This window comes from Syzygium oleosum, unplaced genomic scaffold, assembly GCF_021117445.2.
Source record: "Syzygium oleosum isolate NSW1041296 unplaced genomic scaffold, Sole_v2.1 Sole_v2.36, whole genome shotgun sequence".
Lineage (NCBI taxonomy): Eukaryota > Viridiplantae > Streptophyta > Magnoliopsida > Myrtales > Myrtaceae > Syzygium > Syzygium oleosum.
This window is the reverse complement of record NW_026607520.1, coordinates 115,001-130,000: the sequence shown is the minus strand read 5'-3', so window position 1 is coordinate 130,000 and position 15,000 is coordinate 115,001. Positions and strand designations below refer to the sequence as shown.

Sequence of the window (15,000 nt, the reverse complement as noted above, 5' to 3'; positions counted from 1 at the left end):
TGTTCGTGAACTCTTCAAAGACAGCAAATGCTGTTCTGACCCAGAACCTCTTCTGACCTTCCTATGGACGTGAACCCAAGAGGGGGGGCTCCTCTGCCTTCAGCTCATGACCCTTCCAAGACTCATGACCTGATAAGGCATGTTCAGATATGTCCAGAAGTCTCAAATGCTGGGCTGTCCAGTTCTGCAACCGACCTTCCCCTGAACATAAACTCAAGGGGTAAGGTTCTTTTGCCTCCTGTTTTGAACCCCACACAGGAACATGAGCGCCTAAGGCCTGATCTGAATTCCTCGAAGGGCCTGACCGCTGAGTTGGTCCCCTCTGCTGCACCTGATCCTAAAGAACACATTGACCATCATCTAGAGGACCTTCTCATCAACTCGCAGTCTTCCTCTGAAGATTCCTCTGGATCACATGTCGGGGAGGAGAATAGTGACTCTGAACAGCAAGTGGTGGAGGAACCTTCTGTTTTATCCCCACCAAACACCCGTTCTCGAGCCTTGGCTTCTTATACCGTGGAGGATCCCTCCAAAGCCTCCCTGGGGCCTATCCCAAACATGAGTTGCTTTGATACGACTCCTGGCCCGTCCTCCTCGAAGAAGAAAGATAAGAGGAGGAGGGCTAGGAAATCTCGAAGGTAACCTCCTCTCCCCCCCATGTTTTTTGGAATTTGGAATATTAGGGGACTAGTAGATCCCCTCCGTCAAGCTGAGATCCGGACCTTTATAAGGAATAATAGCCTCTCTTGCATTGGTATCATTGAGACCAAAGTCAAAGCCCCTCTTTTTGCTGATATTACTAGGGGTATATGCAATAGCTGGAGATGGGTTTCCAATTATGATTTCTCTCCCCTAGGCCGTATTTGGTTCGGTTGGGACCCGAATATGCTGGAGATGAACTTGTTATACACTTCTAGTCAACTGATCCACATGCAGCTCAGGCTTCTAAACTTGAATTCATTCTGTCTACTTTCTATTGTATACGGGGAACATACTTTTGTTCATCGACGTCCGTTGTGGGCTGATCTCATACAACTCTCTTCTTGCGACTTACCCTGGCTTGTTGCTGGGGATTTTAATGCTATCAAGGACCCGCAGGATAGACTGGGTAGTACAATCCCGTGGATTCCAGTCTTTGAAGAGTTTGGGGACTGTATCAACCAAGCTGGACTTGAGGACCTTAGATATGTGGGATTCAGATACACATGGTCTCACTCTTCCGGCACTAACAGGAAACTCCGAAAGATTGATCGGGTTCTCATCAACAACCATTGGACCCAGCATTTCTCCTTCTCGGAAGCTTCCTTCCTCGCGCCTGGTATATCGGATCATTCCCCAATGGTGGTAAAAATCTTGACGCCACAAAGTTCTAGAAAACCATTCAAGTTTTTCAACTTCTGGGCTACGCATCCCCGCTTTCTGGAACTAGTAGCCCAAGCCTGGGACTCTCCAGTTGTGGGCACCCCTATGTACACTATTTGTTGCAAACTTAGAGTCCTCAAACAGAAGCTGAAGCAACTTAACAGGAGTTCTTTCTCTGATATTTCTGCAAGAACGGATCAAGTTAGATCTGATCTTTATTCTGTCCAAGCTGCTCTTGAGCTCCAGCCTTCTGACCTGACTCTTCTGGAAAGACAAGTGGAACTCACACGCGCTTTTTCTACTCTAAGATTGCAGGAGGAATCCTTTTATAGACAGAAATCCCGCATCCGATGGCTGAAGGAAGGAGATCTAAACACGAATTTTTTTCATCATTTTGTTAACACAAGACGTGTTCAGAATCGGATTCTCTCGGTTTCTGCAGAGGATGGGTCTCTAGTTTCTGATCCTCCGGAGGTTAGGTCTCATATTGTCAATCACTTTCAAGAGATTCTTAATGGTCCTTCTGCTTCTACTCGGCCCTCTGTCAATGAGATTAATGTCTTCCTGGGTCGAGTTCTTGATGAGAATCAGAGGAACATGCTGGCGCAACCGGTCTCAGATGATGAAATCCGGTCCACTCTTTTTTCACTTGCAAAAGGCAAAGCCCCGGGACCGGATGGCTACAATGTGGATTTCTTCAAATCTAGCTGGGAAATCGTTGGGCCCTCCACTCTTGCGGCGGTAAGGGACTTCTTTGAGTCAGGATGCATACTTAAAGAGATCAATAATACCATTCTTACTCTAGTGCCGAAATCCCCAAACGCTTCAGCTATGTCGGATTTCCGTCCTATTGCTTGCTTGCAATACTCTATATAAGTGCATCTCCAAAATCTTGGCTAGGCGGGTAGCGAGTGTCCTTCCAACCCTAATTGGGCTGCCCAAACGGCGTTTGTTAAAGGCCGTAGAATCAGCGACAACATCTTGATAGCTCAGGAGTTATTTGCGGATTTCCACCACCAATCCTACCTTGCCAAGTGTGCTATCAAAGTGGATTTCCAAAAAGCTTTTGACACGGTGGACTGGAGCTTCCTAGAAAAGACCTTATTGGCCTTTAACTTCCCCTTTCTTTGTTAAGTTGGTGATGGCTTGTGTTTCCACATACAAAGTTCTCGGTCTCCATTAATGGAGAACTACATGGCTATTTTGGGAGCTCTAGGGGCATTCGCCAAGGAGACCCGTTATCGCCGTACTGTTCATCCTGGTTATGGAGGTCTTCTCGGGCATTCTAAAGGCTAAAGCGATACGCCGATTTTCCACTTTGGTTTTAGCGATGCAAAAGATCCGACTTTCGCATCTTTTCTTTGCCGATGATGTACTCTTATTCTCTGAAGGCCACTTGAGATCAGTTCAAATAATAAAGGAATCTCTCCTCTTGTTTTCTGAATGGTCTGGATTAAACCCGAATAATGCTAAAAGTAATATCTTTCTCTCGGGAGGGACCCAATCGCTGCATGACCAATTAATCCAATGCTTAGGGTTCCAGCAGGGTGTACTACCATTTCGGTATCTAGGTGTGCCCATCATCACAACTAGATTGCGTAAGGAGGACTGTAAAGCGTTGATTGATTCTATTACGCTCGTGCTCGTTCTGGTCTCAACGCTTTCTTTCCTTTCTTGGTCGCCTCTGACTTATCAAGTCGGTATTGCATTCCATCCAAGTATACTGGGCTACTATCTTTTCTTTACCCAAAAAGGTCTTATATAGTATTGAGGCTATTTTGCGACAGTTCTTATGGAAAGGTCCTGACCTTGGAGCTGGTGGAGCTAAGGTAGCGTGGAATGCTGTTTGCCTACCCAAAGATGAAGGTGGCCTAGGCATCCGCCGACTTGTGGATTACAACAATGCGATGACTTTAAAACACATTTGGATTCTCTTTACTGACAAAGAATCCTTGTGGTGTAAATGGATTCACTCCACCTTTTTAAAGCAGAAAAACTTTTGGCTTGCACCCAAACCTACTTTCTGTTCATGGACATGGAAGAAAATCCTCGATATGCGTGCTGTGGCTCAATCTATGTTCCGATGGAAGATTGGAAATGGGCGCTCCGTATCCTTCTGGTTTGACTGTTGGCACAGTAGGGGCCCGCTATATTTGCTTTTTAGTAACGCGGAGATTTATCAATCGCGCATTCCTCGGGAGGCTACAGTCCGATCCTTCTACGAAGGTTCTTGGCAACCTTCTAACACCCTTGCCACTATTATGGGTTGGTCAGATCCCCTTCCGCCTACTGTGGATAACTCGATGGACAACTTTGTCTGGACACCTCATCCAGCTGAATCCTTCTCTGTTTCTCTTGCTTGGAACCATATCCGCAGGAAATGGCATCCAACCCCCTGGCATTCCTTCGTTTGGGATCGGCACATAGCTCCTCGTCATGCCTTTCTCCTATGGCTGATAACCCTTAACCGGCTACCTACCCAGGTATTCCTGTTACAAAATCGCAGGATTGACGATGCTCTCTGCGCCTTTTGTGGGACTACACCAGACTCAATCAACCATCTTTTCTTTGGTTGCGCTTCTACCTGTAGATTGGCTTCTCTTTGGGCGACAAATTGCAGACTACCTTGGCGCAACCGCCCCTGGCAAGAACATATTCTCTGGGCTATGAAAGTTTGCGGAGGATCTTCTTTTGCCCACCGCATCACCAGATTTTCCTTTGGTGCTCTATGCCACATTATCTGGATCGAAAGGAACAACGCTATCTTCAGGAACAAGAGTGTCTTCATCCCTGGGATGCGAAAGCACCTTTTCAAGGCAGTGAAGGATAAAGCTATTTCCATGGGGACAGTTGAGGACACTTATAGGAACCGCATTGTACAAAGAAAGTGGGACCTTCCTCCTTCTATCTTCGATTAATGCTGGTTATGGCTGTTCTGGTGTCTCTTCGAGCGGATTCCGGAGTTTTGGGCTTCTCACCGACATGTTTTGGTTTGGTTCGGCCCTAGTGGTTTCCTGCTGGCTTTTGTGCTGCTCTTGGCTGGTTCCGCAGTGTGTTGGTGCTGTTTTGTTTGGTGTCTTGGGCATTATGTTGTAATTTCCCTTGTTTCCATTTAGCCGACCTTGGCTCTTGTATAGTTACTGCTGAACCTCTCCTGACCGTGTGTGGACATCTCTATGTCCTAATAGGGTCAGGTACTGGTTTGGGCTATAGTTTGTATTTGGTGTCTTGAAAAGTTATATATATACTTGCCTTACCAAAAAAAAAAAAAAAACAACTGCGAAAGCATCAGGCGTATCTTCCTAAATGTGCTATTAAAGTGGATTTTCAAAAAGCATACGATACTGTTGATTGGAACTTCATTGAAAAGGTATTGTTGGCTTTCAACTTTCCGACATCCTTTGTCAAGCTGGTTATGGCATGTGTGTCTACTGCCAAATTCTCCATGTCCATCAATGGGGAATTACATGGATACTTCGGTAGCTCCTGTGGCATCCGTCAAGGAGACCCTTTATCGCCATATCTTTTTATACTGGTTATGGAAGTGTTTTCAGGTATTCTAAAGGCTAAAACAGGAAATCCTGAATTCCACTGGTTTTGGCGATGTAAGTATACCCGGCTTTCGCATCTCTTTTTTGCGGACGATGTACTTCTGTTTTCCGAAGCACACTTGAGATCAGTTGAGCTAATCAAGGAAGCTCTCTCTACGTTCACTGAGTGGTCTGGGTTAAAACCAAACGCCACAAAAAGCAATATCTTTCTCTCAGGAGGGACCTCAGATGTGCATAATCAGTTAATCCAATGCATCGGTTTTCAGCGTGGTACTCTCCCATTTCGGTACTTAGGTGTGCCTATTATATCCTCTAGACTGCGCAAAGAGGATTGTAAAGTTTTGATCGATGCCATCACTGCTCGTGCCCGCTCCTGGACCCATCGGTTCTTGTCATTTGCTGGTAGGCTGCAGCTCATCAAGTCGGTCTTGCATTCCATTCAGGTTTATTGGGCCACTACGTTTGCTCTTCCAAAAGCGGTTCTATACAGAATTGAAGCTATTTTGCGCCAGTTCCTATGGAAAGGTCCTGACCTTGGCGTAGGTGGAGCAAGGGTAACATGGGATTCGGTTTGCTTACCCAAGGCCGAAGGTGGACTAGGTATTCGGCGTCTTGTTGAGTACAACCAAGCAATGATTCTTAAGCACATTTGGCTTCTATTCTCGGATAAAGAATCATTATGGTGTAAGTGGATACACTCTATTTTTCTAAAAAACACCAATTTCTGGCTAGCCTCCAAACCTACCTTTTGCTCCTGGACTTGGAAGAAAATCCTCGACATGCGGGACTCCGCTCAATCTATGTTCCGGTGGAAGATTGGTAATGGGCTTTCTGTTTCCTTCTGGTTTGATCCATGGCACAACAGAGGGCCTCTTTACCTTCTGTTTAGCGATGTGGATATCTATCAAGCGCGCATTCCAAGGGACTCTTCGGTTAGGCAATTTTATGAAGGCTCCTGGCAACCTTCGAGTACTCTCAGCACCTTTTTGAGCTGGACGGATCCTCCCCCAATATGTTCGGATATCCTGCAGGATTCCTTTTGCTGGACCCCTCATCCATCAAAAACCTTCTCAGTTGCCCTTGCCTGGAACCATATTCGAAGGAAAGGTCGGCCGGTTCCTTGGCATTCGTTTATTTGGGACCAGGCTATTGCTCCTCGTCATTCTTTTCTGTTATGGCTTGCTTCCCTTAACCGGCTACCTACCCAGGTGTTCCTCATTCATAATCACAGAATTGCCAATGCTCTTTGCGCCTTTTGTGGATCCACACCAGATTCTATCAACCACCTGTTCTTTGAATGCTCATCTACTAGTAGGTTGGCTTCTTTGTGGGCGACAAAATGCAGCTTACCTTGGCGTAACCGTCCCTGGCAAGACCATATTATGTGGGCGATGAAAGTTTGTGGAGGAGCCTCTTTTGCTCACCGTATTGCTAGATTTTCCTTTGGTGCTTTATGTCATATTATATGGACAAAAAGGAACAATGCAATATTCAGGCAACAGAATATTTTCATCCCAGGCATGCGCAAGCATCTTCTCAAAGTCGTGAAGGACAAAGCCGTGTCCATGGGAGGAGTTGAGGACAATTATAGGAATCGTGTTTTACAAAGAAAGTGGGATCTCCCTCCTACAATCTTTATAGAGAACAGGAGTGTCGATTAAGTCTTTTTCTTTGGCTTTTTGTGGTGGTTCGGGCCTCCCGTCTCTATTTTCGGGTTGTCCGGTTGTATTGTTGCTGGTTTTCTTTCCTTCTAGCCGTCCCTGGCGTCTTGTATAGTCCCTGCCGAACCTCTCTTGACCTTGTGTGGACAGTTCCATGTCCTAATAGGGTCAGGTACTGGTTTGGGCTTTAGGATGTATTTGGTGTTCTGAAAAGTTATATTCATACTTACCTTACCAAAAAAAAAAACAACTGCGAAAGCATAACTTTTCATTCTCACCAATTCGCGGGTACTGTTCATCGGGCAGAATGCTCCCAAGGGTGATTCTCGCGGTTACTGTTCATCCGCCGGGATTTTGTTGATTCCGGCTGAACCCGGCGTCCGTTTGACCTGCAATTTGGTGGCTTGGCTCCTTATACTCTCCTCGTCCACCCCTCCAAAGGATTTCTCTCCCTGGTCAACACAGAAGCTGGAATTCCAGATCTGGTTCGGTGCCACTGTCGGTCTTCTACGAATGACCGTCTCGATTGAATGGTGCTGGCCGACTGGAATGTCCTTGTGAAGGCTGCTCTCTCTGTAGGTATTCTCCCTCCGTCTCTCTCCTATTGACCTGGGACTGGGGTGTTGTGTGGTTCACACTTCTTTCTGAGGGAACGTCTGGTATTCCTGTCCCTGATCTGGTATATACGTTGTTCTGAAATGTGTTGCTGGAGGATTGATTGGCTGCTGTTGAGCTGAGCTCATTACGTTGTTCTCTTCCTGCTGTGGTTTATTGAAGACTGGGATTGTGATACTTTTATTCTGGGAGGCTAGCTGATGTATATCGTGGTCTGGCCTGGGGGGCTGTTTAGTTGACTGGTAGGTATTTGTAGTATTGTTCAAATGGCTGAGACTATAGATTCCTCACTGCCTGTCCCAACCCCTGTCCTAGAGACCCAACCAATTCCCGTCACGAAGATCCACCAGCAGGTGCATGGCTCCTTTGCAAAAAATGCAGTAGTACCCCAAGGAAAATCCTCTGCTGTGCTGGTTGATTCTGCTCGCCCCTTGGGTCCTAGAACTATCCTGAAGGGCAATTCCAGCCGGAGTCGGAGTAGAGGACGCCTGTTGGACAGGAGCCGCTCTCGTAGGAAAACTCATATTGCTGGTGGTGCTGAGCGTTCTGTATCAAGGGCAAACACAGAAAGGAAGTCAGCTGTATTGGGTCAGACCCCCTCTCGGCCCCAAAGCCAGACAAACCAAGCCCCCCCTCCTAGAACTTGGGCAAATGTAGCTCGGGTGCAGACTAAAGGTTATAACCTGGACTTTGTTCCCCCCCTAGAGGAAAATGGTGAACTTATAGTGGATATAACTCCAGACATTGCTGCTGAACAGAATCCATTATGGCAGGAATGTGTTGTGGGACATTATGTTGGCAGGAAAGTTCCGTTCAAATTAACGGAAGAAGCTCTTAAAAAATCCTGGGGAGACCATCTAATGGATGTTAAACTACACGAGAACGGGTTCTACTTCTTTCGTATACCGAATGAGGAATATCGCAGGAAGATACTAGACCAAGGCCCAGTTTCAATTTTCAGCAGCACAATGCTACTTCAGCAATGGCATCCAAAACTGAAACTTAAAAAGGGTGCTATGGACTCTATCCCGGTATGGGTCAGGTTGCGTGACATTCCTTTCTCCTTGTGGTCGCCGGCGGGCATAGGCAGGATTGCAAGTGCCATTGGGAAGCCACTCTATGTGGACACCCAAACTGAACAAATGACTAGAATCTCTTTCGCGAGAGTATGTGTGGAAATCAAAGCCACAAAGCCCCGACTGGAATCTGTGAAGGTACGTTGGGATGGCGACGTTAATCTGGTCCATGTGGAGTATGAATGGAAACCTATGGTGTGCATCTCTTGTGGTATATTTGGGCACAAACATGGTGCAGTGGGTTTGGCAGCACTGAAGACATTCGAGGAAAGAGCCGAGACACTCCAACCTCAAGCTAAAACCAGACCTGGGAGCTCCATGCGCCCTCGAGAAGCTCAAGAATGGACCCAAGTTAACCGGAGAAAGGGCAAAGGCCCGATGAGCAAAGATGCCGGCCAGATCAGAACTGCTCCTAATCAGTCCTTGGAGGCGAATCCAGGGGTGGAATCCTATCAGGTTCCTGTTCGAGCCCCCTCCCCTGCTCATGGACCTTCCAACCTGGTTGGGAACATCTCAAAGGAAGCCAACACAGATCTGTCCAGGATTGATTCTGTTCCTCCCCTGGACGTGAACTCAGGGGGGAAGACTGGTCCGCCTACTGATCACGCCCCTGTTCCTGGTGGTGTTCCAATGAGCACTGAGCTGAACCAGCCAAAGGCGGGCCTTGCTGCTGTGTACAGTACTTCACCTAGCCTTCCTCTGGACTCGAACTCAAGGGGGATAGGTCTTTCGGCTCCTTGCTTGCACCTCAACAGCCCGGCTCTGCTCCTACCGGAAGAACCTATTGCAGAGACGTCCCTCCCCGCCTTCTCTGATCCTCAAGGACGGCTACACCAGCAACTTGTGGACTTTGCTACTAACTCTCACACGTCCTCCGAAGACTCTTCAAGCTCTCAAGTGGGGGGGGAAATCAGTGACTCTGAAGAGCATTTCACAGGAGGAATTTCTGCTGTTTCTCCCCCAAACACACGCTCCAGAACATTGGCTTCTTATGCTGTTGAAGAACCATCTAAAGCCTCTGTCGGTCCTAGTTCTAGCGTGATAAGCTCCAGTATGATTCCTGGCTCGTCCTCCTCGAAGAAGAAAGACAAGAGGAGGAGGTCTAGGAAATCTCGAAGATAATATTCCTCTCTCTCCTATGTTTTTTGGAATATGGAACATTAGGGGACTAGTTGATCCCCTCCGCCAAGCTGAAATCCGTACCCTTATTAGGAATAATCGTCTCTCTTGCATTGGTATTATTGAGACCAAAGTCAAAGCCCCCTTTTTTGCTGATATTTCCAAGGGTTTATGCAACAGTTGGAGATGGGTTGCAAACTATGATCTCTCTCCTCTAGGCCGTATCTGGTTTGGGTGGGATCCTTTTGTTCTGGATACTACTATTCTACACTCCTCTGACCAACTGATCCATGTGCAGCTTAAGCTTCTAATGTTGAATAAAACTTGCCTCTTCACTATTGTATATGGCGAGCATACTTTTGTCAAACGGCGTTCGTTATGGGCTGATCTTGTATCCTTATCCTCTTGCGACTTACCGTGGGTTGTTGCTGGGGATTTTAATGCTATCAGAGACCCAACTGACAGAGTGGGTAGCACTACTCCCTGGATACCGGCTTTCGACGAATTTGGGGAGTGTCTAACCCAGGCGGGATTGGAAGATATTCGCTATGTGGGGTTTAGATACACCTGGACCCATTCTTCTGGTGATAGTAGGAAACTCCGAAAGATTGATAGAGTACTTGCAAATGACCTATGGATGCAATAGTTCTCCTTTTCGGAAGCCAGTTTCCTTCCCCCTGGGATTTCAGACCACTCTCCCATGGTGGTAAAAATTCTCTCACCTCCTAATTCCAAGAAACCTTTCAAGTTTTACAACTTCTGGTCTTCTCACCCTACCTTCTTGGAACTTGTGAAGCAAGCTTGGGATACACAAGTAGTGGGAACACATATGTATATTGTTTGTTGTAAACTGCGAGTGCTTAAACAGAAGTTGAAACAACTTAACAAGAGTGTCTTTTCTGATATATCTACAAGAACCGACCAACTTAGGTCTGACCTTTACGCCGTTCAGGCGGCCCTTGAGCAACAACCTTTTGACCAGAGCCTCCAAGATAGAGAAGTGGAGCTCACACGATCCTTCTCTACGCTGAGAATGCAGGAGGAATCCTTTTACAGACAGAAATCCCGTATTCGATGGCTCAAGGAAGGAGACTTAAACACGAATTATTTTCACCACTTTGTAAACAAAAGACGTGTAACGAATCGAATTCTCTCGGTTTCAACTGCTGATGGATCTTTAGTTACTGAACCTCAGGCGGTCAGGACTCATATTGTGACTCACTTCCAGGAGTTACTTAACGGTGCTTCTGCTTCCTCTTGGCCCTCTGTTAGCGAGATAGGTATATTCCTTGGTCGGGTCCTCAATGAGAATCAAAGGAACTTGTTGGCGCTTCCGGTCACAGATGAGGAGATCCGATCCACACTTTTCTCGCTTGCTAAGGGCAAAGCCCCGGGACCGGATGGTTATAATATTGATTTTTTCAAATCTAGCTGGGAGATCATTGGTCCCTCTACTCTTGTAGCTGTAAGAGATTTCTTTCAAACAGGATGCATGCTTAAAGAAATCAATAACACCATTCTGACGCTAGTCCCTAAATCCCCAAATGCTTCAGCTATGTCGGATTTTCGGCCTATTGCTTGCTGTAACACATTATATAAATGCATATCCAAGATATTGGCGAGGAGGATAGCGAGTGTCCTTCCAACACTAATAGGCCCTGCTCAATCGGCTTTTGTTAAGGGCCGTAGGATCAGTGACAATATTTTGATAGCCCAAGAGCTATTTGCAGATTTCCACCACCGGCCTTACCTTTCAAAATGTGCTATTAAAGTTGACTTTCAGAAAGCTTATGACACTGTCGATTGGAGCTTCTTAGAAAAGGCTCTTTTGGCCTTCAACTTTCCTGTCTTCTTTACCAAGATGGTGATGGCCTGTGTTACGACTGCAAAATTTTCAGTCTCTATTAATGGGGAATTGCATGGCTACTTTGGGAGCTCTAGGGGCATTCGCCAGGGAGACCCTCTTTCGCCCTACCTCTTTATTCTGGTTATGGAGATTTTCTCGGGTATTCTTAAGGCTAAAACTGATATGCCGGATTTCCACTGGTTCTGGCGGTGCAAAAACACCCGGTTATCGCACCTCTTCTTTGCGGATGATGTGCTGCTTTTCTCAGAAGGTCACTTGAGATCAGTTCAACTGATAAATGAATCTCTCCACTTGTTCTCTGAATGGTCTGGCTTAATACCGAATAAGGCGAAAAGTAACATCTTTATCTCGGGAGGTAATCAGACGTTGCACAACCAGTTGATTCAATGCCTTGGGTTTCAAAGGGTACATTGCCATTTCGATATCTTGGGGTCCCTATTATCTCAACTAGATCTGCAAGATGGACCGCAAAGCCTTGATTGATTCTATCACGGCTCGGGCCCGCTCCTGGTCCCAACGCTTTCTTTCCTTTGCAGGTAGACTACAGCTTATAAAGTCAGTCTTGCATCCTATTCTGGTATACTGGGCCACCATCTTCTCTCTACCCAAATCAGTATTGCATAGTATTGAGGCGGTTCTTAGGCAGTTCCTATGGAAAGGTCCCGACCTTGGAGTTGGTGGTGCCAAAGTAGCGTGGAAGGCTGTTTGCTTACCCAAAGAGGAAGGCGGCCTAGGCATCCGGAGACTTGAGGAATACAATAATGCTATGACTTTAAAGCACATTTGGCTTCTTTTCACTGACAAAGAGTCATTGTGGTGTAAATGGGTACACTCAAACTTTTTAAAGAATGCCAACTTCTGGATTGTGGCCAAACCTACTTTCTGTTCCTGGACATGGAAGAAAATCCTAGATATGCGCCCTTCTGCTCAAACTATGTTCCGGTGGAAAATTGGAAATGGGTGTTCTGTTTCTTTCTCGGTTTGACCACCGGCATAACAAGGGCGCTTTTCCTCTTTTGGCGATGTCGATATATACCGATCCGCGCATTCCTCGGGAGGCTACGGTTCGATCCTTCTTTGAAGGCTCCCAGGCAACCTTCTAATACCACGGCCACCTTTACGAGTTGGACGGAGGCCGCCCGACCTCTATGGACGGTGCGATGGACACCTTCGAATGGATTCCTCATCCATCTAATCCCTTCTCTGTTTCTCGGGCTTGGGATCATATCCGAAGGAAATGGCATCTAGTACACTGGCATTCCTTCATCTGGGACCGTCACATAGCTCCCCGCCATGCCTTTCTTCTTTGGCTGATATCGCTTAACCGGCTTCCTACCCAGGTATTCCTGTTACATAATCGCAGGATACACGATGCCTTGTGCGCTTTTTGTGGTACTACACCAGACTCAGTCAACCACCTCTTTTTTGAATGCACCTACACCAGTAGATTGGCTTCTCTTTGGGCGACAAAATGTAATCTACCCTGGCGTAACCGTCCATGGCATGATCATATTATGTGGGCCATGCAAGTATGTGGAGGATCCTCGTTTGCTCACTGCATATCTAGATATTCCTTTGGGGCCTTATGTCACATTATTTGGACCGAGAGGAACAATGCGATCTTTAGGAACAAGAGTGTCTTTATCCCTGGAATGCGTAAGCATCTTCTCAAAGTTGTCAAGCACAAGGCCATCTCTATGGGGAGAGTTGAGGACACTTATAGGAACCGCATTATTCAGAGGAAATGGGATTTACCTCCTTCTATCTTTGGATAGTGCTGCTCTCAGCTATTCCGGTGCCCTTCTAGCGGTTCCCCGGAGCTTTGTTGATGGTCTTCCAACCTGCGGCTGGATTGGCTGTTTTTGTTTTCCCTTTTCTCTTTTCCTTGTTCTTAGCCGTCCTTTGGCTTGTTGTATAGTTCCCGCTAGACCCTCTTGACCTTGTATGGACATTCTTTGTCCTAATATGGTCATGTGGTGGTTTGGGCTCTAGTTTGTAATTGGTGTTATGATTAGTTATATACATTCTTACCTTACCAAAAAAAAAAAAAAAAACAACTGCGAAAGCATCTTCCTTTGGTCTTGTTGTAAAGTGTGCTTGAAGTATTCGAGCTCCATTACCGTTACACCTTTGCACCTGTTATGGCACCTTGGGTGTCGTTTTAGGTACGAGGTTTTTGTGTTTCGGTCTCATCTCATGTACGTAACGCTTTGAAAAGTCAATATACTTCTTACCTTACCAAAAAAAAAAAAAAACAACTGCGAAAGCATTTGCCAAGGATGTTTTCATTAATCAAGAACGAAAGTTGGGGGCTCGAAGACGATCAGATACCGTCCTAGTCTCAACCATAAACGATGCCGACTAGGGATCGGCGGATGTTGCTTTTAGGACTCCGCCGGCACCTTATGAGAAATCAAAGTTTTTTGGGTTCGGGGAGTATGGTCGCAAGGCTGAAACTTAAAGGAATTGACGGAAGGGCACCACCGGGAGTGGAGCTGCGGCTTAATTTGACTCAACACGGGGAAACTTACCGGGTCCGGACATAGTAAGGATTGACGGACCGAGAGCTCTTTCTTGATTCTATGGGTGGTGGTGCATGGCCGTTCTTAGTTGGTGGAGCGATTTGTGCGGTTAATTCCGATAACGAACGAGACCTCGGCCTGCTAACTAGCTATGTGGATGTACATCTCCACGGCCAGCTTCTTAGAGGGACTATGGCCGCTTAGGCCAAGGAAGTTTGAGGCAATAACAGTGCAGTGATGCCCTTAGATGTTACGGGCCGCACGCGCTGCTACGCGATGTATTCAACGAGTCATAGCCTTGGCCGACAGGCTGGGTAATCTTTGAAATTTCATCGTGATGGGGATAGATCATTGCAATTGTTGGTCTTCAACGAGGAATTCCTAGTAAGCGCGAGTCATCGGCTCGCGTTGACTACGTCCCGCCCTTTGTACACACCGCCCGTCGCTCCTACCGATTGAATGGTCCGGTGAAGTGTTCGGATCGCGCGACGTGGGCGGTTCGCCGCCGATGACGTCGCGAGAAGTCCACCGAACCTTATCATTTAGAGGAAGGAGAAGTCGTAACAAGGTTTCCGTAGGTGAACTGCGGAAGGATCATTGTCGAATCCCGCCAGCGAGATGACCGGAGAACCGATAACAAACTCAATGGGGACGGTGGGCCTCGCCCAACGTCTCCGGACGCTTGGATGGCACGGGTGCCTACGGGCGCTCGGGCTTTTCTCGGCGGCACAACGAACCCGGCGCGGAATGCGCCAAGGAACTTTAACAAGAGAGCGATGCTCCCGCCGCCCCGCACATGGTGCGTGTGCGGGATGCCATGCAATCTCCTATTATTCATAACGACTCTCGGCAACGGATATCTCGGCTCTCGCATCGATGAAGAACGTAGCGAACCTGCGATACTTGGTGTGAATTGCGAGATCCCGTGAACCATCGAGTCTTTGAACGCATAGAGATTGCGCCCGAAGCTTCTGGTTGAGGGCACGTTTGCTGGGTGTCACACATGGCGTTGCCCCTAACCCCTCGCCTTTAATTGGGCGGGCAGGACTCGGGTGCGTATGTTGGCCTCCCGAGATGACCTTATCCCGGTTGGCCCAAAATCGAGCGTCGGAGCGATTAGCACCACGACATTCGGTGGTTGATGAGACCCCAATGATCAATGTCGTGCGTGTCGCTCATGCACATGCTCCACGAATCTACCTTTCACCAACGCGACCCCGGGTCAGC

General features: G+C 47.2%; 1 protein-coding gene and 2 non-coding genes across 3 annotated transcripts in view; all 3 read left to right on the top strand.

Moving 5' to 3' along the window:
- The first annotated feature begins 3,416 nt into the window (after nucleotides 1-3,416).
- On the top strand, nucleotides 3,417-4,280 carry LOC115669577 (uncharacterized). Its single transcript, XM_030590757.2, has one exon. It carries the CDS (start codon nucleotides 3,417-3,419, stop codon nucleotides 4,278-4,280), a length of 864 nt encoding a protein of 287 aa, XP_030446617.2.
- A 10,334-nt stretch (nucleotides 4,281-14,614) lies between these two features.
- LOC130135692 (5.8S ribosomal RNA) lies at nucleotides 14,615-14,773 on the top strand. Its single transcript, XR_008814966.1, has one exon. It is a non-coding gene; the product is annotated as a 5.8S ribosomal RNA (ribosomal RNA).
- A 212-nt stretch (nucleotides 14,774-14,985) lies between these two features.
- LOC130135672 (28S ribosomal RNA) overlaps nucleotides 14,986-15,000 on the top strand; it is a 3,327-nt gene continuing 3,312 nt past the window's right edge. The window contains exon 1 of the ribosomal RNA XR_008814950.1: nucleotides 14,986-15,000. This exon is cut by the window's right edge and continues 3,312 nt beyond it. This is a non-coding gene — a ribosomal RNA (28S ribosomal RNA).

What these genes read in the sequence shown, in the direction of transcription:
- LOC115669577 (XM_030590757.2), top strand. Translation starts at nt 3,417, where the DNA reads ATGCGTGCTGTGGCTCAATCTATGTTCCGATGGAAGATTGGAAATGGG.